A 27,944-nucleotide genomic window follows, 5' to 3' on the forward strand; every position below is an offset into this window, starting at 1 on the left:
TAAATAATAACTTCGCACACAAAATATAAAGTATTAAATATTTGAAATACTGATTTAAATTCCATTTTACGAGTAAGTACTATAGTACATACATACGAGTATAGAAAAGCCAACTGATTCCTCATACGTTGCATGGCGTCGCACCTTTATTTGCATAACATTGAAACGGAGCAGAATTCTATATACAAAGTCTTAAATAGTAAATGCATGGGCAATGGGTATAAATCGTGCTGTACGTAGTATATACGAGTAAAGGCTTTAAGGACCAGAACGTCGTCGCTTTGTGGTTCTCAGGCAATCACACGTGTCCTGCTGTCCACATGTACCGCAAGCCTGCGTTAGAGCCCAGATGTATGTGTGGGGAGGTATGTGTGTATGAGTGTGCGTGGCTCCGCAGCTGGACTGGTTTTAAGAACAAGCGGAAAATATCTCGGATATGCTGTGTTCGCAGTTCTGGCGATAGAAGCAGTCGTAGATCACGGCCAGGTTGCCCCGATTGCAGCAGATGCGAGAGGCGCGATGACAGGCGCTGCCCACAACAAAGCTCAAGTCCTGGGGATATCGCACGTGTGTCTCTGCGGAAGAAGAAATGGGGGTACCATTAGCTATTATTGTCATACTAGTACACAGTAGTGAGAAAAAAATGAAATAATGAGGCATTTTCTAACAAAGGAATAAATTCAATTATGGAAAGCACAATGAAAGAGACTTATTATACGAGATAAATATCACTTCAGTGTCAATGGTTTAATAATGATATTTCATAGTGGTAACATTTCTTAACCTAGATTAAGTGAAAACATACAATACAACTCAATAATTGGGTTCATTTTGCAGAGTCTTCAATTATAATAACTGCCTTAATTATAGTATTACTCTGGACACTTAAGAATCCACGGCTCTATATTTTAAAAGGACATTTTATGAGATTTGACATTTTTTAAAGTCAGTTACAAGTTTTTAGCGAGGGCTAGCCACAAAATAAAGAGAGATTAAAATGGAGAAATTAAGTAACAAACTGCTTAATAGTTCAAACTTTATAGGACTTTTATTAAGAATACTTTGATATACTTGATGCAACTAGGAGTGCGATAATATAAATAAGTAAATAAATGTCATTTGATCTTATCAAACATTGCTTTAAGGTAAAAAAAAACATTTAATAGTTTTAATATGAAAGCAATAAACAATAATAAGTATAATTGTTTTATTAGCAGCGCACTCAGTCTTATTTCCTTGACAAATGGTCGAGCTACTAGAAACTTCGGACGAAACTACTAGATGTTCCATCACCCTTTCAAATTTCTTTGGCAAGGCAATTTCCCAAACAATTCAAGGTCTTGAGACAACTTGGTAGTTGCAATTTGGTAGCAGTTTCATTCATAGAGAGCACGACAAATAAGGACAAAAAGGACACCACATTCGATTTTTCCGTGGCAGCGTGTAAATGAACTTGAAAGTGCAGAGTTCCTGCAGTTAGCAATGCAGTTGCTGCTGACCGATTTAATCTTCTTTCACGTAAAAGTATACTAATACGGCAGAAAATAAAGATTCATTAATTGCTAAAACTAAAAAAATTTTCGAAATAAAATACAGTATAAGTATTGAAGGAATAGTTGATTCGGGCAAGAGAACACTATTTAAACAAGAGTCGATTATTAAAATGGAAAAGTTGCCTTTTAAAACTTAGTGTAATTTTGTACAATCTGCCTTTTATCTCAGAGTTGACAACTACAACTAGGCTCGTACTTGATTAGCTTATGAGCTATTTGAACTGGTTTTTTGATTTCCACCGACAATTCTCTTTGTAGACCTCGACAATGCACGATAACAGCATTAAATTGACTGCTTTTCTTAGAAGTAATCTTTCATTGTTTAAGTACTTGCATTAACAAATTTGTACATGTACGACTGACTCACCCGTTCGACCTCTGTTGGGCACTTGGCGTGATGGAGGAGCGGATGTTGACAATGCCGATTGTGGGATTCCATTTAGAGCAGGTGGGGCAGGCGCTGTAATTAAGAAGGCCATATTTGCGGGCATGTCAAGCTTGCATCGATTGTGCGTATGTCTTGGTTAAGTTTATGTGTGTGTGTGTGTGTGTTTGTGTTATGTTTATTACCCATAACCTCTGAAGTGTGTATTGGTGTGCGTGTGTTTGCTTATTTAATTAGGAAACAACTGCCTTTAGTTTGCACTTTAATGAGCAGCAACAGCAGCTGACCCTGCATCATTGTAAACACCTACGAGTCGGCAAGTCGCACCCGTTCCCCGGCCATTGTTAATGTTTGCAAACAAGCACGTTGCAAGCAAACCCAGTAAATAGCAGTGGGAACAACAACAGTGCTTATTTATTTTAATTAATGCTCACAAGTGCGCCAATTATAAAGGTGATAGTGTGTGGAGCAATGAAGGTTGCTTGGCCAGCTGCATAATTACATTTCTCCATCGATTTGTTTATGTTCCTGGGCGTTAGGGGAGGGGGGCTACTTTAATGTATGTATGTGTGTGTTTGTGTGTGTGTGTGAAGATGAAGTTCGTGCTCTATTGTGCACACGACTAATGAATGCTTACATAAGATTAAAGTTATGTTAAGCAAAAGATAAGCGTGTATTTGACCAAATAAGCCACGTTGCAATTATCGCAAACACCTATACCAGAGTTTTCTAGCCAAGTCGTGAGCTGCGATTCACACTATGGGCCATTAGCATTCCCTTCCCATGCCCTAAGCTAGCATGCAACATAAATGGAGTCGAACCTACTTAAACCAATTCACCAATAGTCATAATGGAAAGATAGAAAAGTGCGGTTTAAATTATAGAAATTATAATATAATTATACTTGTAATTGGGTTAGCAAGCATACACATTTTATAAAACAATACAATCTTAAAGTAAAGCATATCTTGTCCCCTGTAAACTAAATGTACTCTCAATTTCTTTTAAATGTGGTTTGTTTTTCCAAACTAATATCAGCAAGAAGTATTAGAAGCCTGTGAGATTTTCAAATATATTTGATACCATTTTCTTCTTTTCAATGCGATTCTATTTATGATTATTTGAATTTGAATTTAATTTTAAACTTTCGACTTTGATGCATTGTTTTTCGTTTGGCGTTCCAGTTTAATAATAAGCTTAATAAGAACTTCTTTGTCGTCGATCTATGACTGTTCGTAATCGTTTTGATTGTTTATCCAGCATCCTGTTCTTCCATAGGGGAAGCAACAACATTGACATTATTGACAAAATTGATTGCTTCATAGAAACCCCAAACACTCTTGTCATATCATTAGAATGCTGTTTTTTGACATAATAAATGACCGTGCTTGCCACTTGTTGATAAGAAGTTATTAAATTATTATTAAGAAAAGCCAATTTACTTGAAGATTCGCTTTGTTTTCGGTACTCGCACTTAAAGAAATAATTACAATACAATAGAGGTTAATTAAAATTTAATTTTCTTCAATTTGAAATTGCTTAAGAGTAAGTTCATAAATAAATATATCTTGAAATACATATAGCATACTTGTATATGTGTAGTATGTATTAATATGCCGAAGCGGTGTTATCACGTTTTTGTTTGTGTGGGAATCGGAGAAATCTCGACGTTTTAAAATACTATTCCAATGCCCTACAATTCTTGGCGGAACCAATACTTCTTTGAAGCAGATCCTTGCACCGAATACAGTACGAGTGCGTTGTAAGAACACCGCTTGGAGCTCGCACCCAAACGCTTATCTATTGTAGATCTGCGCCACGTGAGATATCACTTGGTTACGGATTTTGTTCGCGCACGGGTTGACGCCCCAGAAGGCGCCATGGCAGCCGAAATTCTCGAAGCAGTAGTAGCGCACCTTCTCACTGCTCCCCGTGCAGCAGTTGACGATGGCCCAGACACAATTGGACACCTTTGGTGCACTTGTGGGCTGCGGGGGTTGGCGTGCGGGGGTCGGCGTAGGCCTGAATGTGGGACGTGACGTTGGAATGTTGCGCGCTGTGGCGTACAAAAAATGGAAACAATTCATGAGGATGAGAGACGGAGCGATATAGCGCGACTTAGCTTAGGAATAAAGTATGTACTCGGATGGCAGTGAGTTAGTAACAGAGGAAGCATTGTGTGGCTGGCAATACAATGATGTCTGATCCTCAGCTCAGGTCTCGTATGCTGAGGTATTACTTACATGGCTCCCAACGGGGACGATCATCTGTAGCATCAGTTACCGCAAACTGAGGTCTCCCCGCCCAACTAGGACGAGTTGTGGCTATAAAAGAAACGAGTTTCGTCATTAATGGATATCAAATCTGTAGTCAAGCTCTACTAAAGACTCACTTGGTTGCAAATTGCTGCTGGCCCCAGCTCCTGCTCCTCCGCTTACTGCGCTCTGTGCTCCAGCATTTTCGCGATTAAATTCGTCGTATTTCGAGAAATCTGCATCATCTGGATTCGAATTGTGGAACAGGCTATCGGGATCATAAATCTCGTTGGTTTCATCGCCTACTCGTACGCCTACATCCGTGGGATTTTGTCCGTTGGGTCGCCGCCTGGGTCCCTCATAAACGGGTTCTTTGGAGTGCACAGCATGCCTGTAAATTGAATTTAGCTTATTAATTTACTTTTTTTTTTGGGTTGAGATACTCCTATATTGTTATCTTTAACATGACCAAAAACATATTAAATTTTAATAGGCATTTGAATATTAGAAGCTGGATTGTTTCAGATATCTTAAGTTTATGCTTCGATTACACATTCTGGATAGTTCGTAGACTTACCACTGGAAGCTCTGCTGTTGGGATCTGGGAGAGTAGGAATCGAATGCCGTCCAAGGTACACGCGAGTGGGGTAAACGATAATATATATTGCGTCGCTGGCGACTGCGATACTTTTTGTGTTGCTTGTGCAACCATTCGTCCTTGGCGGGATTCCCCAGTTCGGACACTTCGATGTTCAGCGCGGCCGTGTCGTCATCAACCTTTCCGTTGGCAATGGGTTGGTCTGACAACAAATCAAAGAACATCTTTTCTGACTCGCTGCTCTGCTGCTTCAGCTCATGGCTGGGCTTTAGTCTCCTGTGGCGTTGATGCTGGGTGTGCCTGTGTCGCTTGGGCTTATCCGCGTTAGTGTTAGGGTGGGTGTCGGTTGGTTGGCTTGTCCTGTTCGCGTTGGGATCTGGAGGCAGAGACGAAACCAGAAAAGTATTAACATGGTATCTGCATGTGTGCATGCGAAAGTTGCATACCGTAATCCTCGTTCACGAAATCCTCTTTGTACATGACCACCGGATGATCCTCGTGCATAACACCGTCGACGATTCTCACATGGTGGAACTGGGGACGAGAGTCTGGGTAAGCAGGAGGAGGGCGGGCTCAGTTTTCTTTGTTGCCACTTACCTCGACATTGTCCACAGTACCGTAATCCCCGTCCGGTACCAATGCAACCTCATCGTCAGCCTCGTCCGTGGAGGGTCGACAGTCAGCGTGCGACGTCAGCAACAGTACAGCGAAAAGCAGGCTTCCGGCTCCTCTGCTTAAGCCGCCAATTGACAGCACACCATTCATCTCTTTCACTTTATTCACTTTCTCTGCAAATAAAAGAATTCGGGCATGTGCATAAGTTGAACTTTTCGTGATGTATTTTACTTTACTGGGGCCCTTGCACTGAAAATTGAGAGGCAGCCAACGTTAATTGTCACCGCGCGCCACTCAATCTCTCAATCTTAAACTCAATCTCCATCTCAATCCCACGCTCAATTCCTAAATCCTCAATCCGCATGCTCCTCTATTGTTTTGTTCGCCAAGTGTTGGAGCAAGTTTTGAAGCTGCAAATTTGTTGTGGCTTTGTTTTTGGTTTCGTTTTGGCTTCGAGCGGCGAGCGGCGAGCGGCGAGTTGCGAGCTGCGAGCTTCGAGCTTTGTTTTCAAATTAGCCCTCAAGTTGAGTTCAATTTTTCTTGCTTTCTGTTGCATGTTTGCTTTGCGGCTGACTTTTGAATTACTTTTTTCTCTCATACCCCCTGCACAATTTCCACTTTTTGTTTTGTATTCTTTTGCGTGCGGCGCTCAGAATTATTGCGACAAGTCGAAGCTGAAAGCCGTAACCAAATGTGGCAAGCCCCATACAGAGTTTCGAGTTGATGCCACCAAACTTTTTGCAAACACAGAGCAAGTAACCAGATTATCGAAGCTCGACTAAGGCGCCAGCTGGAAAGCAAGAGTGGGTTTCTACGTAGGAATATGTCCCAAAAAATGCCATCATCGAAAGTTTGATAAAAACTGCACTTTGGATACGACAGCAACTGGAATTGTATCGCATTCCGTTTATTGATTGATTTGTTCACTCCGGCACAACATTTTTAATGAAGACATATTTTTGCCCCATTGTGTGGGATTGTTCACATGATGGAAATTGGTGAAAATCGATGGTATAATGAACTGAAAGACTTGGTTTAACAGTCAATATTTTCAAGTTATGAAGTAGCCTACACAAAACCCTTATCTAAGCCCAATCGAAGTTTGTGAGTTGAAGCAATACGGCTGAGAAAAGCTTTGGTTCCCAGTTCAGACAGATTTTTACTTAAATGTTTAATTTCTATATTAATTCTACACATATGTACAGAGTATTTCCAAGTTCGGACACCCGCATTTGGCTTTTCCACTTTATTTTTAATTGAAGAAAAGCCGGTGAATTCGAAGCAAACAAAAATAATGCGAATGGGAACAGACTAGTCTGTCATCAGCATTCGTTTGGTTCAGTTGCTTCCGAATAAATGACCAAGTAATATATTTTTATTATATTGTCAATACACTTTAATCAATCTGTCATATATTGATTTGAAACTAAAACAATATTGCTGTTCCATTTAGCAGGTGTGAGAAGTCGACGTTAGTAAATATTTGAGTTGCACCAATTTATTTAACTTACACTACACACTGAGAAATTGCTTTCAATATACGATAAGTATACGATAAGTACAAGTATTAACAAAATACTTTAATTAAAAGAAGCTCCGACTGACAGCGCGTCACTAAATGAAATGAATTTTGCTTCATGGCTGCGGACCTCTTTAAATGAAAGCAGAAATGTTTGCACTCAGCTATACAAGTATGATCGATCGACGAGCGCTCTCGTGAGTCTTCTACTCTATTTAGGTATATCGAGAACCTTCTTATCTGTTCTGGACGGTCTTTGCTCTCTCACGTATGATTCTATGCTGCGGTTTCTTATCTGCCTTGATAAGGGAGATATTGTCTACGAATAAAAATAAAGACGCATAGCACAATGAATGACGAATTTGTTGATTGTTTTGTCTTCTTTAGCCAGTTGCTAAAAATTGAGTTAGTCAGCTAAAAGGTACCGATCAATGGTGCAATCGGATTCATTTTCATTCGTAGAATTTTATTAGCTCATGCCACAAAAGAAAAGAAAAGTATAGTATTTAAACAGTTGCCCACAAAAAAAAAATTATACTCGTGGAATTTTCAATTTTAAACTTGTAGTGTATAGCAAGGAAAATAGATCGTCTTAAAACATTTGCTTCATCTTGTGTTTTTGTGCGGCCTCGGCAGTTGTTGCTGTTTTTGTTGGTGTTAGAAATAGCGCGAAAAGCGTTGCAAGGTGAGAAGAAACCACTGAACAGTAGGGGACAACCAATTAGCTGTAATGAAGCATTAAATTTCAAGTGAAAACCTATCGCGGCAATGACAGGCGGCAAGAATAATTGAGCGTAATGGGAGTGAACGGCACAGCCGAGCAGGACATCAGGACAACAGGACATCAGTAGATTAAGGAGGGAAAATGAAGACAAATTGGGTTTGTGTCGCCGAGACACTGGAGTGTAAATCATAATCTGTCGCAGCATCATGTTGCCCACACAGTTTAGCTCAAATTGGTTAAATATTTTAATGAAATAATCTATTTTAAGCACGACATAACAATGTAATTGGTCATTAAAATATTTGCCATTAACCGTACAACTCATAAAACACTTTTCATTAAGTCTTCAAATATTTTCCATTGCTTTTGTGACCACAATCTGCATGCTAATCGAATAAGCTGCGGGTGGCAAACGAAAAAGTGCAGTAATTAAAAAATATTTCAATTCCATTCTCGCATAATAATGAATGTAACGCATTATTTGGCTTCTTTTTTGCGGTTAATGACAGTTTTTCATTTAAAAAATGCAAATGAAATGAACACAGATCTGCACTGTGAGTGAATTGCTTACTATTACTCGTATTACAACATTTACTTGATATTTGAAAAGAAAAACTTTGTTCAATTTAAACTTAAATTAATTAATTAATGTTTCAACAACAGAACTCTGTAATAGTTAATGGTTAAGTTTTGCTGTCGTTTCCCCATTGTTTCCAGTCTGTGAATTTTCATTGGACGACAGATTTGATGTGCAATGTGATAAAACCTGAATATATATACTATACATACAGATGCAGTTACCTTTGTGATTTAACATTTGAGGCAAAGCGCATTGTATTCGAATTTAATTCCGACTTCATGTAAATATAGCCTCTTATCTAATAGAGTATTGTTATCAGATTTGGAAACACAATTTCACATTCAACATCCGTTTGTTAACGTACTTAGTTCTTGTTCGCTGAATTGATTCAAATAAAGCTTATTTGGTATAAATTGAAGAGGCCAGGAAGCTATCAAATATCGAAGCAAGACAATTGTAAATAATACGATATACGAGTACAAGTATATGAGTTTTGATTCGAAAGGAAATGACGCGACGAAGGCGTGACCTTGTTTTCCGACATGCCGACTAAAAAAAACTAAAACTTTGTTCTTAAACTGTCCCATTCGTTCATAAATGTCCATTGATTCTGTATAGAATATAAGTATTATTAAATACTGAATATTTGATGTTCCCTTTCAACATTTATTATATTTTTATTATTTAGAACAGCAATTAAGACTCACGTCTTCTGCTACTGTTAAAAATATTTCAAATTAAGCTTATTAGGTACAAACTAAAATAGCCTATCAAAAATATCCTTGGTGTTCGTTTCGAAGCAATAAAAAAGTTACACGATTAGATGATGAGCAATATGTTGCCCCTTTTCTGTAACCGTTTTGGTGCTTAAATGCTCTTTGCGCCTTCATGTGCATGTCCTACCCATATAAATGTGCAATGTTTTTGCGAATTTCACTTTCATTTCGTTTCACTTTTGTTATTTTTAGACAGCCAAGCAGGCTTATATATAATATATACGTGTATATATGTATGTATACACACACTTAGCATAGCAATCAGTGAGCCACCACAAGTAGTTCTGCTCAATGGAGTCGAAAATTTGTACACAACTTGGAGGCTCAGCGGAGCCAGAAAAAGCGCAACGGAGCCAACAAAGCCCCGGCATGAAATTTCACTCTGAATAGCCAACGGAAATTGTAAGTTTGTTGGGGGAATAACCTCAATTTGTTGCAAAATTATTATCCTTTTTGCTACGTCGAACCGACGCACACCCACACACACACGCACATTTGGGGGTACACGTCTGGGCGCATGAGAAGAAACATCGAAATAAAAAGCAGAACATATAAATATACATGTGTATAAAGTTTACAACTAAAACTCGCTTGATTTGAACAGTGATGTGAGTGAGAAGCCCTCCTTTGACTTTCCGTCCGAGCAACTGTTGATGGGCACACGATTAAATATTAAATTTTAATATACGCATCCGTAATGGAATCGGATGTGTATAGTCTTTTATGTGCACATACATTTTTATTTTAATCTGATTTGAATTTAATAAGCTTCTTGTCCAACAATAGACCGAACAATAAAATAAACAATTTAATTAAATCGAAACTTGGGCATTTGGCCCGTTCTTATTAGTTATTAGACTTCAAAGGGGCGCTGAACAAAAAATTTCATTGAATTTTAATGATGCTTGCTACGATGTGTATAAATGGAAAAAAGAGAAGGAAAAAACAGTATTAAAAAGCAGCGCTGTTCTATTGAAAAAGTACGATGACTAATGCATTGTTTAAGTGCCTTAGTTTGATTGATTCGTGATACATGTGCTAATATTGTGAGTTAGTTTAGTTAGTTTTTCTCTAATATCAGAGAAATGCACGACATTGAGTAAAGAAAAAATTCTTTATGTCTGCCACTTTTTAAATGCAAACTTTAACTATTTATTAGTGGTCTAATATTCTGATTATAGCGTACTCTTACAAATATAATGCAATTATTGATTATATTAAATACTTATTAAAGGATTCTTAAAGCGTTATTCTGCTGCTCTAATGATCAACTCAACAATAAATTTTATTTTTACAAAAGAAAAGAATTAGTGTGATGACAATGTTTATTATTATTTATTATTCTTATTTCCATGAAACAGGAACTCTTTCAGTGCTCATCATTAATAATTGGGCTGGAAAACAATATACTTGTATATATAGATATGGTTTATTACCTTTACTAGACTGGCAACAGAAAACAATATACTTGTATATATAGCTATGGCTTATTAGCTTTACTAGACTGGCAACAGAAGCAGAGATCTGAAAAATGATATCCTTAGTTGTTTCAGAAGTTTATTTTATTAACATTTCATGTATAGGGTTTCATTCATTACAAGTTATTCCTGTAACTTTATAAAAGAGTATAAAGTAGTAATGCGAAAAAATATGACTTTAAGGCTACCTTATAACTTTATTTTATTTTATTAAACTGGCTGGGTATTTTGAAATTACGTGCAAAGGTAGTAGCTTGTACTTTAAAATAAGCACCTGAATGAAATGACCCTTTGGATAATAAACTATTAACAGAATGGCATCGCAAAGAAAAAACATCTACCTCAACGCTATATTTATTACCTTAAATGTTATTTTCCCATAAACTGACAGACGTTTGCATGATTGCGATGGGTCGAACAAAACAAATTGAATTTTACAAGCCAACGACAAAGTTGCCACAAACTAGCACACTAACACACACACACAGGGACACCAACATACAATGAAATGGCAACACTGCCACACCATTGTCGTGTGGAGGTGGAGCGAGGGCTGGAGCTGGAGCTGGAGCCGGAGGCACATGCGACTAAACGTCGATTACAACTCATTACAAAGTTATCGGTGACGGGCAAATGCAATTTCACCTATGAACGAGAGCCACACACACACACAGGCAGCCAGTGTGGAATGTAATGGCAGAGGTGGGATGGGATGGGATCAGTGGATAGGAGGGTAGGTGGGTAGCTAGGCAACTGCCGTTTCAAGTTAATGTGGCCATTTAGCTGGCAACATGTAGCGTCAAAGACGCCGCCCGCCGTGTGCGGTTGCAGCATTGCAGTCGGCCGTGCGGCAGTGCGGCCTTCCACAGGAAGGAGAGCAATGAGGCTGTCGGCCTGTCGGCCTGTCGGGCTATCGAGCAGTGAGGCATGTTGGGGCAACGTTAATCGCGTTGTACACTTGTCGCTTAGACGAAATGCTCGGTTCATAGTCACTAAACGGCAACGGCCATTTGGGTCGTTGGGGCCATTGTTGTTGGTGGCGTGCGACAGTGCAATAAAATTGATCGGGCTCGTGTGCTTGGCTTTTAATTTTGCAAGCCAAAGCAAATGATTTGTTTGCCGCCATAAAAGTTTGATCGAAAATTGTAGCACGCACCTTGCAAACTAATATCTACGAGCACTTTGTTGCTCCAGGGAGCGAACTCATCAGCATCAGCATCACCTTCATCAGCAACAGCAGCAGTGAAGGCAGTAATACAAGTAGGAGGGTACTCGCCAGATTCAACGCATGTGATTAAACGCAAACAGACTTGGGAGCATGCAGCGAGGTAAGAGAACGCCGACGTCCACTGATAGCATCGTCTTTATTGATTTGCTTACATTGACCTGAAAATACGAAAATAGCCGGCGGGGGTCGTGAGATGTTTTCAAACGCATTGCCGGATTGAAAGATGAAAGTAAAAGCAGCAGCCGCGCAAAATATTTGTTTAAAAATACTTCTCTCTGTTAAGCTCTGCTCATCTAGTCAATATATAGTATGTGTCTGCGTGTTTATGAGTCATTCATTTTCATGGAAAATTGAGTGAAAAAATTGCTGTTGCTTTTTATGAAGCGCATCGGCGTAAATTGCAAAAATGGACGGACTCCAAATTAATGGATAGCCTGACGGTTTGAGCTGTGAAGTGAAAAAGTGTAGCATAGCATGCGGCGCACAAAGTCCGCCATTTTTGAGTTAAGTTGCGCGTTAACGTGCAAGTCATTTCATATTTTAATTGGCCTATAATCCACGCCACAGTCGTGTGCGTGCGTGCGTGAGCGTACGTGAGCGAGTGCATTCATTTATACGTCAATGTGTCCTCCCCATCATCATTATCCTTGTCATCGTCGCCGGTAAATGTTATCAAAACGTGCTTGTGACAATCATGCTGTATCCTGCTGCCATTTAAACTCGGTGGCAGGCAATTCAAGCACTTGTCGCTTTACTGTGCAGTGTAATTAAGTTGCTCCTTGTTTTTGTGTGTGTGTGTGGTTGTGTGTGTGTTTGTGTGTGTGGTCGGCCGTCCATCACTGCCCGTTCAAAAATATATCATCACGCCCAAGTGGTTCGTTGGAAATGCGTTGCAATAATGCTTAATGCGATTTGCCTGCCGCTCAATGGGGCGTATACGTAACAAGCGCCATGGCCATCGCTCGCGTCAGCTGCTGCCGGTCTTGTTTTTCAAAGTGCAACAATTTGAATTTTCCTTTAGCTGCTTTATACATTGTTTTGGGTTTATGTGCCAACCGGATTCCCACTTCGTTTTCAATGCACACGCATTTTTCAACTGGCACAAAACAATTTTTTTTTTTCAATTTTTCACGCTGCTTTTGTGAACATTTCTTGTTTTGTCTTTGCTTGTTTTGTAGTGCTGCTGTTGTGGTTGTTGTTGCCTTTTGAGCAGACACACACATTGTTTGTTGTTGTGCCGTGTGGCCTGCAGGCCAAATACTCGTACTGCCGACTTTTCTTGTTATTGTAAAAATGAAATTTATGTGGCAAACAAAAATGAAATGGAACAAAAGTAAAACCATCAGGCAAATGATTTTTAGAGGGTGTGCAGTAAATTTGTTGCGCTACACTCTGGGACTGGGCTTGTTAAGCTGCGCCTTTGGCTTGCCACGCATTTGCTCTCAATCATATAAATATATGCATACGAGTATACAAGAATCGAATTGTTGCTGTAAGGTCCGATTCTGCATTATACTATACTTATATTATGAGCGATACAAAACGAAATTTTGTCTTGGGAACTGAGACTGGTTTGACCAGAGGGATTTCGCATTCGATCTGGATACCTAATCTAAGGTGTTATCTATGTAATAGAAGGAAAGCAAAATTGTTATTCGAATATGAGGCAACAGGTACGCATTCAATTTATTCATATAAAGAATGTTCACACTGTATATATCCATCTAATTAGATTAAGCAGAAACGAAAGCAGTTAGTACTTATATAAAAAACAGCACATCACATTTTCTGTTAAAAACTGTCATAGCTAATCAAGCATTTAAGTATTTTACAATCAACAGACAAACCATTAACAATTTTTTGTATCATGAAACTATGTGTTTTGTTCTTTGACAAAAAAAGTTACTTCCAACGTAAAAACGAGCTTTATATAAGAAGACATGATTATTTAAATTGTTTTATTGCTGAACACAAATTATATTGGATTATATTGATATAGCCTGCTATAAAACAATTTACACACATACTTTACATCTGTTTTCGATAGATTCCTAAATGCAAACAAAAAATTACATAAAAATTAAAAAAAATATGAAAAATATGACCACGAAGGACGTTCTATTTAAAATAAGAATAATTTATAAAAGCGCAGACACTTCGTGTAAACAAATCTTGAATTAAATAGAAAAATTGGCTGCTGAAAAAACATAGAAACAATCTACATTCCGCTCATAGAATAAAAAAAAGACGTAAACATTATCTACAAAAAATGTTTAGCGGAAAGAATTTATTGCCACAAACCAAGTAAACAAACGCTTTATTAGCAATTGTTGATTGCTGCCAAAAGACTTAAAGACGTACAAGTTCTGATCGAACGAACATTTTGTTGATAGCACTGTTAGTTATTAATTTGCACATTTGGCTTAAGTATTTTTAAAGCATTCCCGAACTAGACGCCTATCTCATCATTGTGTAAAGTTATTTTGACTTGATAAATTACTATACTTCAAGCACTGCGTCCTTTTTATTGTCATGTCTTGGACTCCCCCAATCTGGAGCACCTCCTTTGCCATAAAGGGTCTCAATACTTCGACTCAATTGTAAGTCAAGCCCAGACAGCTCCCAAGTCGCACAACTGGTTATGCCTCGACTGACACAGCGCTCATTGCCATTGCATTGTGCAGACACTTCTGACAACACAAACAGAAATGACACATGAAGTTCATTTATAAGACGAGTGTATGTGTGTGTGTGAGTGCGAGTAGGATACATAACGGACATCAAAACATAAGTTTACCAAATGACAGTATCATAAACCACACACACAATTACAAAACAGAGCCAGGAGACAGAAAAATACTCGTCATATACTATATTCGTATGCAAGCAAAACCAAACGTAACAATGCAATGGGGAGCGGGTGTGGGGGCGACAGGAGGCGAGGAAGAGGCAACACGTTAAAAGCACAACAAGTGCAGCCACAGGGAGCTGCAGAGTGGAAAGGAGGAGTGGAGGGGGGAGAGTGTAGTATGATGCTTGCTACTTGGTTGTTCAACAACTACCAACCAGAGCGCACTTTTGCAGCCATTTCGAGTGCGCCAAAGTTGTGGCAAGCGAGCGAGCCGCACTTTGCGGCATGGACGCCACTTTGCCTCGAGTTCTAATTGCAAAAGTTGCTCAGAGGCGGGTCCAATAATATGCACTCAGCAAGCCGGGCCCGTCCAGTTCGCCATGATAGAGATGTTTTCCCTAAGAAAAACACACAAATATTTTTGTTTCCCACTTTTGTGAAGTGTGTCTGCCAAGGTTCAAGTGGCGCTCCAGCGTCTTGGCAGGCTCTCTACTCTACTGTACCGCCTGTGCCACATCCAGTGCAGTCCAAGGCATCGAGGGATGAGTGGTGTTCTTCTGTTTCCAATGTAAGTACACTAGTCAGCAGCAACTTTAAAACTGGCATCAATTGTTCTGTTTTTTGTCCCACCAGTGGTTTCGAAACATATTTGGGCGCTTTTGAAGAAAGTATGAACTTTATGCAAATACAGGCAAAGACAAAGAGAAGCAGCTGATAGAATGATGGAGCAGCAGCAGAAAAAGCAAACGGACAAATCGACAACCAAACACACAGATCAGCAGGCTACTATTTACTGTAGAAACTGTAGCTTAAAGTCATCGAGCTATAGCTTATTTCTCAATAAATACGAGTCCATATATGCTTTTAATAAGCTGTAACTAGAACGCTTTCAAATTTTTTCCAGAAAGTTGGTAGGAGCTGAAGATGTGAAGAATTTTTGTCAAAGCGAAGAGAAAAGAAATGATGAAAGACTCGCAATTGAAACCATTTCAAATCAAATCACAATTTCCATTTATGCTTTCATATGCATTTCTCATTTGGTCATGTGGAAGCATCATGTGGAAGCATTCAAGAGCAGCCCTATGAGTTCTTTGTTTTGTTGGCCTGTTTTAAAGGCAACAATTCATTTCATTCCCGACAGCTAACAGGGAGCAGGTAACAGGCCTTAGCTAGCTGCTGACAAGCTCGGCTTTAATTGGCTGCAGAGCGACCCCCAAGCAAGCGATTTGGCCTAATTGTCATGTCAACGCAGCAGGCGCTTGATTAATGTGCAAACAAATGTTTTTATTTACTGCTCTGAGTATTTATAGATATTTGTTGTTGTTGCCTTTTCTACAGTACTCGCACAGTGGATAATAGCTTGGCTTTGTCGCTACTGGCAGTCGTCGTATTGCCAGTATTGCCTGTTGGCTATTGGCGGTTGGCGGCCCTAAACGATAATGAGGAAAAGCTTCAAATGCTCGAGAAATGGCTGAGCTCTAATGTTGAGTTTTGTTTGTTTGTCCTGCGAGGCCTAAGAGCCTTAACATTGCTGCCGCCATTTTCATTTTTATTGTTGTCCTTTGCATTTCGGACGTTTTGGACATTTTGTCCAATTGTTGCGCGTACGTTGCGCATTATTGTGTTGTAAGTCGCGAGCAGTGGGGCAAGTGGAAGGAAGTGCTAGGATGTTGGTTGTTGCTGTTGCTGAATTGTTGCTTCTGCTCTTGATGTTGATGTTATTGGCATCTGTTGCGGCTACAAGACAAACCATCGCCACAATTGACAGCCCAGCTACTAAATTGTGTGCCAATTTGTCTCGCTCCCTGCATAGCATTTCGATGTGAGGCTGCCTGTCTGCCTGTCTGTCTGTCCGTATGTCTGTTTGTCTACGTGTGTGGGTGTGTGTGTTTAGTTTGCACAAGTTGACAGCGGCTGGTTGCTGATGCTGTTGCTGTTACTGTTACTGTTGCTGCTGATGTTGGATGGAAAAGCCAATATTAGCGCAGCAAACGCAAATTTTTCGTTGTTGTAATTGTATTTGGTGATCCGACTGCTATTGTTGTTGTTGTATTCCCAACATGCGTATCACCGCTGTCTGTCAAATTGTGGCTTCAATTTGTTGCCGTCGCCCTTCTTTTGGCTACGCTGCTGGCTATACCCTTCAGCTGGAGGTATTATTCATTGCAGTCTTAGCGTTAAATCCAATGTAGATGCTTTCAACTATTAATTGAGTGACGGATTCCAATATGATAAGCAGATTAGCAAACACTTGACTTGATTTTTTATATCAAATTAGAATTCAAATTGAGGATTTAACACTACAGAGTGGTCGCCCAGCTTGAATTGCTCATCAATTTAATATTTATTTAGAAACAATTTAACACAATCTTAAAGGTAGAACTGTTCTGAATCACTTTAGATCGGCGGTTCAAGCCAGCGTGGTTAAGCTGCAGGAAATTAAATGTCCTTTTCCACAAAGCAATACGAATGTTGACAAACTAGTTCTGCGTGATTCTCCTAAGCTTATCATAGAAAAGTATATTAGAAGAAAATTGAAGCTTATCTATAACCTACACTCGTAAATAGTGTTTCTCAACGCAATTCGTTGCAATGGCATGCAACAGTTTCAGCTTAACAGTGTTGTAAAATTTTGTATGAAATTATTAAAAGTACGAATAGGTGAACTAAAAGCGAAAACTCTACCATGACGAAACTTTTTGAAGATTTCTTTGTGGAAAGTCAAATTTATTACAGAACCTTGCCAGAAAACCTTCTTCAAATATCGGCTGCAGGTTAGAAAAGTTTATAATTATGTAGAGTATTAGAGCATCGACGATGCTGAACAGATAATTTTTGTTTTTTTTTTTTGTCTGCTTCTTTGGTTCTGCTCTGCCTGTGCTTTGTTACGTTTTGGTTGTCTGAATGCTGTGCGTGTGCTTGTCTCCGACGCTGTAGGGGGCTGTTCAGAATGTCAAAAGTTCAAATGTAGACACACACACACACACACACATACACATGCTCACACGCACAAACCCATACAAACAAACAGACAGACAGTCAGAAGTGCAAGAGAGAGAGAGAGGGAGAAGAACAGACGCCTGACATGTGTGCAAGTCTTTCGGCAACGTTCATCTGTACATACAAACATACATACCCGTACACACAAACAAACATACTTACTATATGCTTGTGTGCTTATTTGTGATGCCTGTTGGGCCTACCAAGGATTGGTTGTACGTGTGTGCGGTGTGTAGTGTGTAGTGTGCGCCCAATTGTGGCAACGACAGTTGTTTAAATAATGCAAAATACTAGCATCCATTGGCAGCACCTAAAGTGACTTAAAGTTTTAATGAAAACGCCACAAACACGCCAGCCAACGTTAGCACTTTGCCACACACACACACACATACACTACGTAGAGGGTATACAGAAGCACTTTTCATTAAATATTTAGTGACTTTATGACTATGGCCTAAATTGTAGGAGTGTGCGTTTTAAATTCGCCAAAATAGATGCCATCAATGGAAATTAAAGCGCGTCCAAGATGTTCATTACTATTCAAAACGCAGAGAAAGAGTCAGAGAAGGGAGAAAGGGCGGGGGAGAGAGACGGTGATAAAGGGGGAGATAGAGATAGCTAGGGAGGGAGAAAAAATCAATTTAATTTAAGCTTTCAAGTGGTCACATTGCCGCCATTTAGGTCCGCTGCTAACCACAAAATTGTGCCCTGAACGGTCGCTGTATTGGTTACTGCAGGCAACGAAATAGTCGTTGGTTGGCTCGGCTCGTTACGTATACGCCCCATTGGTTCAGCGTCCCATTAAAGCTGGCGAATTGAATTCCTGGGAAATCGCTAAAAACTGATAATAAAATCAGAATCCTGCAGCACAAACCAACAATTCGGTATTGATGGAAGCACGTCGTTTTGTGCAGCAAGTCATAAAAGAAATTAAATTTGCAAGCCAAAATATTTTAAGTAATTTAAAAACAAATTCCTTAGCAACAATGCCAACTTTACCAGGCTTAAGCCCCTCTTACCTCTCTATTGTGGTCAGCTTGTGGGCTTGCTAGACGCTCAGCGCTGCAATGCATTAAGATATTGTCAATGCGCCAACAGCCACAAGCTGCAGTCTCACACAACCACTGCGGTCAAGCTCAAGGGATGGGCACAGAAAATGTTATTTCAATGCATTTGTAAGTATTTTTCAAAATATCCAATACATTTCCTCAGTCCATGGCATTCAACACATTTTTAAGTTAAAGGCAAATAGAATTTATATTTGCTATGACCACAAAATCAATTTATACTTCTTTTTCGATGTTTCATGCGAGCTATTGAATAACATACTAGACACTCGAAAATATGTGTTCTTGTTGTTGGAGAAGAGTTCGTTTATTGCATTTATTGATTGACTCAATTAGACTTTAATGATGCCTACGAATGCAGATATCTTTTCATGTATCAGTTCGCCTGTTAATCCTGTCTACCCAGTCATAATTTGTTAAAGAGTTTAGACAGAACAAGCCATAAAGACAGATGAAATTGATTCAATGAAATTTAAGTTTAATTCTAATACAAATCGAAAACTGGAAACTATATTACAACTATCAGCGCGTAATGTTTCCCTTGTCGTTTGCTGGTGTCGTTACTAAAAGCTTAAGACATTAAATTCATCTTATTTTAATTTGTAAATTATTGCAATATTCCTTTTTTTCTCAAAATTAAAACATTAAAAGAAAATGCTTGAAAATTTGTCAAGAAGAAAAGAAAATATCCATAAAAGGGAAAGAAACCATCATTAAGGGTTTTCCCATTACTCATGGGGGCTCCCAAATAAAATTCTTTGCTCATTATCCAGCATTGTAGTGTAATGGCTGCCGTCATTTAGTAATCTAGAATTTGGCAATTACGCCCAATTTAGTAGTTGGTGCTGCCAACAGACATAATGGCGCTTGGTGAACATGCCGTGAAATAGTACTTGTGGTGCGATTCCATGGGAATATACGAAATTTGACAGTCCTCTTAAGCCTGACTTTCCAATTCGTCATGGTGGCTGCACCCAAGTCGACACTATGACTAATTCGATTTTCCACCCGTGGGTGAATGTGACACATTTATTATGACTGTGTACACACGCTGCTACTCCAGATGCCCCACAGTGCATCTCAATAAGTCAGTACGAGGTGACAAACTCATCGCTCAATATACATACATACATATATCCCCAAAGTGCATTTGTCGCTTGTCAACTATAATTCACATCTTGGTTTGAGAAAAATGCATGAGCACGAACTCAATAAATCAAGCACGTGCCAATTTGTGGGAATTTTATGATTGACGTGAGATACATGGGGTCGTGAGCCGCGACCGAGGCATCGCCATTTGACAAAATGTGGTCAATTAGTCAAACAAAGGAGGGGTGGACAGAACTGGGCGCGCCAGCTGAACTAATTAAAACGCGCTGAGCAAACATCAACATAGACATGCACATTCAGGAACTCACACACTCACACACACACACATACGAACAAAACTAATGGCGGATTGTAATAAGCACGCGTCGCAAGGATTTGCGAGTTGCTGCCACATTCATTCGCTCGCTTAGTTTGTCCATCGATGACAGCACAGTAGGCCTCCAATCCAGCCCAGTGGGCAGTTGTCGTCGACACTAAATAAAATAGGTACACGTTTAAGCACATACATATGTATATATGTACGTATGTATGTGCATATGCCGCTTAGTATTAGAGCTCTGCGTGAGTGGAATTGAGGAGCAGTTTTGTCAAAGTATTAGGATCTTATGCGATGAGTTTAGTAGTCGATTAGGCAGCTTGGTGCCTGATACCATTTGTTATTAAGGCTTGCTAAGCGAGATAAATGTTTATACAAATGCAGAACATTGAAGGCATGATGTTTTCAAGATAGCATAAACATTTATGTTTCAGTTTCACTGAAGGTAATATAATTTATAAAGAAACACCGCATTTTAGAGTAAACAAAGGACATATATCGGGTTTTACTTAAGATATATTTATTATTATATTGTCATACATAAATATTATTTCAAACATTATTGTACAAAAATTTGATCAATCTAGCCTGTATTTATTTGGAATGGGAAACTCAGGGCAATGGAAAAAAGTCGGTTTTTAGTATTTCTATTCGTGTATTGCTGAGGTCGTACTAAGTACTCTATTAAAACCTAACTGAGTTCCTACGGAAAAGAATACAATTTAGTCATTTTTATGATGAAAAGTATAACTAATTGCCATATTTAAGCTGTTGTCTTGATCGTATACTTAACCTCCACTCAGTCTCGCTTTGCTGACTTTGAAAAGAACAGACAATCATAATACATATGTTTTGTTCTTAAACTAAATGTGCCAACTGAAGTGTTGAAGAGATCTGCGTCGAACGATGACAGACATGTGCCTGATTGACAAGTATTCTAAATTTATGTTGAATTTTAGTCAGAATTTTTAATGTCTGTTCCTCTAGTTGTATAAGCAAATGACGCACACCTACTTATAGTATATCTTTTTTTTTATTGTTTTTGTGCTGGCGCTGGCGCTGCTGATCATTGAGCATAGCCGAAAATAAATAACCTTAATTAGACATGCAGGGTAGAGCTAGTGTTGGTGGGTCTGTTGAACTCGTTCGAATTTAGTGTTAATGCTGGCAATTGTCAGATTGGAACTCGACCGTCCATTTTCGTATCATTTACAGTCGATGAGCTCAGTTTTTTATTTTTTGCTCATTTGTGAGGTGCAGCTAGCCATGAAGCTAGACGACTATTAAATGGCACCTGGGCTATAATTTAAAGCGAGGATTGTTCGCCACTTAATTACGCTCTCTGCACTTCGCCAATTTATTCAAATAGAAGCCAGAATGCGGCATGGCAATTTGTTTGGCCGCATTTATTTGTCGGCTGTTTTCTCATCTCAACAGAACTTCAAACACAGTGGAGCGGCGGGCATGCAATCGATTAATTTGAGATTTTAATTATCGGAATTCATTTCAAAACGCTTCATTACTGCACACTTGTCAGCCCTAGAGTTGAGTTAATGAATTGCTTTTCATTACGACTCGAGTTTGTTTGCTTAGATTATTTAATCTGTGGATGCTAACGAAATCCACAATCTGCTGAGCATTGTTCAGCCTTTATTGAGATGAAACGCATGTTTAAGGTAACACGTACGTACATACGTGCCGTATTGTTGACTTCAAATAATGCATCACTGTGCAAATATCTTTAGCTTTTGAAGCTGGTTTCTCGTTGACTGAGTGTACTCACTGGAATTCCCATACGATCTGAAGAAGCGATAACAAAATAAACATGTTTAACAACACTCGAATGCCTTTAACAAGAGCGAATTGGAGAAATGAAATGCACACTTAGGCTGTCTCTTGCGGGTGTGACACATATTGCGATAGTAACACATAAATCAGCAGAATGTTGTCATGAAATATACAAATGTGTACATACATATGTTCACCAGACACAAATAAATATATGGAGTTATTGTTGTTTTTCATTTTAAAGTCACAACATGCATATATTATATCTGAGAATATACAGTCCATGTTTCTTAGAAGTTCGGCTGTAATTCTTAGACTTGTAGTGCATTCTACAATCTATATTATGACAGCAGCTTGAAATGTGTTTTCTTTTTCGTCACAAGTTTATGTTTAAAAAAAGTCCAGAAATTTAACTGAAGTAAGGCTAACAGGTGCCAGCCACAGGAACTACACAATACACTGCAATAAGATGTCATCCCATCAGCTCGGACAATCTTTCATTTTTTAATAAATTAGCGTAGCATTTAATCATTTAAAGAAGACATTTAAAGCAGAAACATAAATGTGCTTTTTTAGTCGCTTCCTCAAAATATAACTTGTGTGGATAGTTATCCAATAGATAAAAAATAAAACAATCCCATTTGTCTGAAACACATTTCGAAATTGCCGGCTGACTGACAAACAATTAAACTATTTAAAAAATAAGACAATCAATTCCTTGGAGCTGTCTGTAATGTGCTTTACAACCTTATAGCATTGTCCATTTATCCGTTTCGAGAAAGTAGCTCTCAAGCTCGTTAAGCCTGAAAAGTGACGATCAGCAGACCTTCAGTGTAATTAATGGTAGACATTTAATTATGGCTGTTTACGTCACATGCTCGCGTGCCATTTACACAATTAACTATAGACCAGAGAGTAGAGAGTAACCGCAGCTAATGCCAGGCAATATACTCTTACTTACATACTATGAATGACTGACTACGCAAGTTGCAGCCGCCAAGACTTCAAACGCAGCCGCACACGTGTCTGCGGTTTTGAGGTAGAAACTCCCACACGAGCCTCTCATCGCCATGCGAGTACGAGTTGCGAGCCAAGTTGAGGTAGACAAACATTTCTATAATGGGCAGTTAAACCCTACAAACCACATTGTAGAATAAATAAACAGCAACATAATTTAAAGACTGACGTGTAGAAGTAAAAATAAATCATTGTTCATTGTCCTTTCGGAGACAATGAGGTATCGTCATTACAAATGCACAGCAACGGTCCGCTCAGTCATGCCGATGATTAAGTAAATAAAATAATAACACAAAAAAACCCAAATTCCAGCTAACCCGAACCCAAAGCCAAAAAGACCGTTAGAAGATAGACGTCAGAGATTTTTTACTCATCCTAAACAAATTCGCTAAAGAACAAACAAACCAACAAGTTTGGCGGCAAGCGTTTGTAAAATGTAGCAAAAAATAAAAAAATGTATAAACAATAATTGCAAATTAAAAATTAGGACGTATAAACAATGAAAGAAAAATATAAACAATGCGAGTAAGACAATGTAAACAACAAAAAAACCCCATGCATCGATACATGGAAGTACACTGATAAAAAAGTTGCATAGTACGGATGAATATTTTCATACTACATTTAATGTTCACTTATTTCATATTCAAATCAAAACGAAAATTTTAATAATAATAAAAACATATTCAATTAGTGATTTTAATATGAATAATATTCAAAAAAAAAGTGTAAAACTTCGTTGTTAAAGTGTGCCATATTCAATTTAATGTTGAACCATATTAAATATTAATATGCACACACTTCAAAAAACAAATATTTAAATTTACTTTATTCCATAGTAAATTATAATATTTATCTCAACTTTAATTTGAAGTTTTTTGTAGCCGATTTAAATATTCTAGCAATATATTAAAATTTCAATTAAGTAAGTGTTAATCAATATCAGCTGCTTCTCACTTTTAATATTAATTATTGATCCAAACTATATCTGTACTAAAAAAGCATCAAAAAATTTATTTATAATAACAACAGAACTTTAAAAATACTATCTGCTAAAAATTGTGGTTCTATAGAAAAAAAAATATATATATATTACTTGTAGAAGTAAAATATGCAAGTATGATAATGTCAATATTGAAAATATTGAGTTAAAAAAACAGCGTAGACAAAAAAGTGGAATAAATATTTTATAATTATGAAAAATGAACCTTTGGCGTGAATCAAACCCACATCTCCACATTGTGATTTAATATCGTCACACTTTTACTTTAATATTTGAATATTAAATTCTTAAATTTAAGTGGAAATTGGAAATTTGCGTGCTTTTTTTTATCAGTGTACGAGTGAAGCCAATGTTGGTCTTGAAAATTGTTCACCTTTTTTTGTTTTTATTTTTTATCCACCCACACGCACACAGACAATCCCTCACTCACTCTAACTTACTCAAATTCATGCCACGTGCGGGAATTGTTTAATTAAGACTACATCAAAAAGTTCAACAATTCAGCATCAGCGTCAGCATCAGCATCAGCCAGCCTGCCCGCACTTCTTAGCCACTTCGGTTGCGACTCTCACTATAGTATAGTACATCTGTTGTTTTTTGGCCCTTCCTCTAGTTCTTGCTGCCATTATATAGTACTATTACTGTATTGCAAGAGTTGAGAAGCCGACCTCCACTCGCCAGAGAGCGCGTATTGCCAAATTAAACCGGCTTATTCAGGTAGAAATGTTCGCTGGGACTGGGACTGGCCTCAGAAGGCAAACAAAGGCAGCTTTGCTCATTAGTTGGTTAAAAGCTGCTGCCATTGTTGTTGTTGTTTTCTTGTGTTTGTTGTTATAGGTATTGTCTTGGCAGTTGTGCGTCAACTCTACTGATAAATACGCATAGTAGTAGAGTAGCAAATACCGCAGACAAACATTAGCGCTGCTCATATTTAAGAGCGAACATTGCTTCGGTATTTTGAGGTGTGGGGTTTGGTTTGTGGGCTTGTGGGCTAGTCGTGTCTGTGTGGGTGCGGGTGTGACGACAAGGTCATTGCTACATACTATATGTGCTCGACTGTCATTCAGAGTTGGCGGCACTACATACAAATTGAATTTACACATGCGGGACTCGCATTTACAGTCTTGTTAAATGCCGACGACGTGCTACAGTCCAAGCCCACGAAAAACGCAGTTGAACTAAAACAAAAGATTTCTGAACTTTCCTTCGAAGTGAGCAGAAGAAACATTTAGATAAGCGTTGCAGTAATTAATGCATTTATGTTAATTGTTATCTCAAACTTGTTGGGCAAGGTTCTACATTTTTAGCCTTGTTTGTTTGTTGTTTTTTCATTCAAGCATTTCAAAGACTCTAGCGATATTTCCAAACTCACATTTCGCATAGTCTGATTAATACTGATTGATACTCGTTTTATCTTATCCGCTCTTGCTTACCAACTAATTATATAATCATTTATATATATTAGTTCAGTTGCTTCCCATATTTGCGAACTAAACGTCTAACTACTTTGAGTTGTTCCCAAACTTTATTATTATATTTGACAACTGTGGGCCTCTAAGGCTGCTCAACGTTTCATAACTCCGTTGGAGATTACTGGCCAAGCAAATGTTAAAACTTTAAAACTTCACTCAAAAGTGAGTTGAACATTTTCTCTTTAATATTTTATCTAGTCGTATGGCAGACCCAATTCTAAAAGTACATTTATGGTCAGCATTACGAGAATTACACACACATGTTTGTCCGTCCGTATGTTTAAACGCCGACAACTTTTAAGCTATAACAGCTACGGACACCATACTTAGTTTGCAAGTATACTTCTGAAATCTATGGGCAGATCAAGTCGCATACAAACCATATATAGCGCCATTACTTTTTGTTGCTGCCGTAAGGCCAATCACACCGATTGGTTAACTTTGTTGTTTATGCAAAACATCTTAGTAAATTCTGTTCGTTTGAGTTGTCTCACAACAATCTTTCACTTTATGATATAGTTGTGGTTGGGAATAGGGTATTCTAGACTTGAACGCTGAGTTTGGGTTAAATTAGTACTCTTTTACAAAAATGGCATTTTTAAGCATCTTCCACTGTAGCTTCAGCAGGTGCGAGAAACTTCAAAAGTTAACTGATAGTTTTTTACACTTAAGTTGACAAGTTTTGCGAGTGTAGCAAAACCAAAAGTGCTACTTCAGTTAGTAGCTACTTTTTGTTAACTTTAAGTGACTGTCAAACATGGTCGGTACACTTTCCAAAGCTGCGAGGAGTTGGTCTTGCTTTCTTGAAGAAAGCCGCAAGTGTGACAACAATTCGCAGTACCCGCAGCACGTTCGACTTATCGACATGCCCTCTTAAAGATCACTTGTGTGTTGGTGTCCGTGTCTGGTCCAGTTTTATTTACCTGATCGCTCAAACGTGTTTAACGTGTTCCAGTTGGTTTTTTCGATGCGATAATACAATATTAAATAAAAACAATTCATTGTTTTACTTCAGACAAATTATCCACTTATAGTATATACAAGTAGGAATATATATATTTATAGGCCAATAACATGTGCCCGGCTTCCTTGACATTTTTTAGCTTCATGCATTAAAATTCCATGGAAATTTGACAATTTAATTGTTTATTATGATGGCGCACCCAATGTTCCCAGGGGCATTCTAAATGTGCCAGCAATTATTAAATACAACTATAGATCTGCCGCACAGAGAGGCGATAAGCTGACTTATTAAAAATATATTCAAAATTTGTAGCACCCAACAAAAACAAATGAATATAAAAAAATTTCCGATAAATTTTTGAAATAATGCAGATATGATTGTTTCAGTTTTTTCTGAAATGCGGTAATTCAATTCAAATCTCAACAACAAATAAGACTAATAAAAAGCAAATGCTGACAGAGCTTGTAAATATAGAGTATAAAATATATTTAGCGTTCAGAATATATTCATTTATATATATATACGATATACAAGTATTTATAGTGACGCAAATCTTCAAGCCAACTGGCTCACACAATTTTTCAAATGAACATTCAACTTTTCAATTTGCGGTTCGTTGCGTGGATAGTTTTACAACCAAAATCTCAATATTAAGACTGTGACTCAGCTTTGATTGCCTACTTGTAAATGCCTAATATCCCTATAACTATTATTACAAAATATATACATATGGAGGCTAAGCTGGCCTGGCCCTGCATCCGGGCCTTTCCTTCCCTATTCAAGTATTACAAAGCTATCTGCAGTCATTTACGACCATCTAGAGACATTAATGCAAATCCAGCAAAACCCAATCATAATCGTTTATAAATAACCGTCCTATGCAAATTGCAACAAGTCGTGAACAACAATGAAAAAGTGGTAGAGTCAACAAAAAACTTGCAATTTTTTAAGTATTCGGAATGGTGTTGCAATGCTCGGATCCGAGACAAGTGAGCAAGCGAGTCAGCAGCCAAATGGGTACTGCCAGCTATCAAGGTCACGTGCGCCGGCCATAATGTATACTTTAAAGCTTTGAGCATAAAATATTTAAAATCAATAAGACAACAAACTTATTTTCATTAAACGCACGACTATGCAAGTTTTTATGCAAATACGTACAACAAGAAGCCTTAATATTATCTTAATCGAGCACATTACGGCCGGTAAATCAAGTAGAATTGTTGGCTAATAGCTTCTAAAGCTTTTATTCAGAGGTACATACCTCGCTCCTACCGTTGCTTTTCGCGACTCTCCTCTTTCTGTCGAGGTCGATGGCAGTCGATTGTTGACTTCACTTTAGTTGCTGCTAAATAAATTTCTTTTGCTTCAGTTAAGTATTACGGCAATTAAGTCAGTTGAGTTAATAAAAAGCAATTGATTTCAAATATTTGGCGCGTTTATTATTTAATTTTTTGCAGACGCAGTTGTTTTTGTTTTTATATTTGTCTCACTTTTCACAGTACGCGCTCTCTTCGCTCTCTTTGAGCACTCGTTTACGTATTTATTTAAATTTTTCCTTTTTATCCGCACCAGCGTGTCAATCGAGCGCGTTTTCGTTTAAGACTAGCAGTTTTGTTTATATCAACAGTGCTTTATAAAGTTCCAA

General features: G+C 38.2%; 2 protein-coding genes across 2 annotated transcripts in view; one reads left to right on the forward strand and one right to left on the reverse strand.

Moving 5' to 3' along the window:
- LOC115620984 overlaps positions 1-27,944 on the forward strand; it is a 36,905-nt gene that overhangs the window by 5,383 nt on the left and 3,578 nt on the right. The gene's annotated exons all lie outside the window — the stretch shown is intronic.
- Positions 118-27,823, reverse strand: LOC115621885. Its single transcript, XM_030515713.1, has 9 exons — positions 27,561-27,823; positions 5,389-5,579; positions 5,238-5,325; positions 4,771-5,167; positions 4,331-4,584; positions 4,182-4,262; positions 3,737-3,994; positions 1,921-2,013; positions 118-575 (listed from the first exon to the last, which is right to left on the reverse strand). The coding sequence occupies exons 2-9, from the start codon at positions 5,554-5,556 to the stop codon at positions 409-411; spliced, it is 1,506 nt and encodes a 501-aa protein (XP_030371573.1). The 5' UTR covers positions 5,557-5,579; positions 27,561-27,823; the 3' UTR covers positions 118-408.

Source organism: Scaptodrosophila lebanonensis, unplaced genomic scaffold (genome assembly GCF_003285725.1).
Source record: "Scaptodrosophila lebanonensis strain 11010-0011.00,11010-0021.00 unplaced genomic scaffold, SlebRS2 tig00000024-arrow-pilon, whole genome shotgun sequence".
Taxonomy (NCBI): domain Eukaryota; kingdom Metazoa; phylum Arthropoda; class Insecta; order Diptera; family Drosophilidae; genus Scaptodrosophila; species Scaptodrosophila lebanonensis.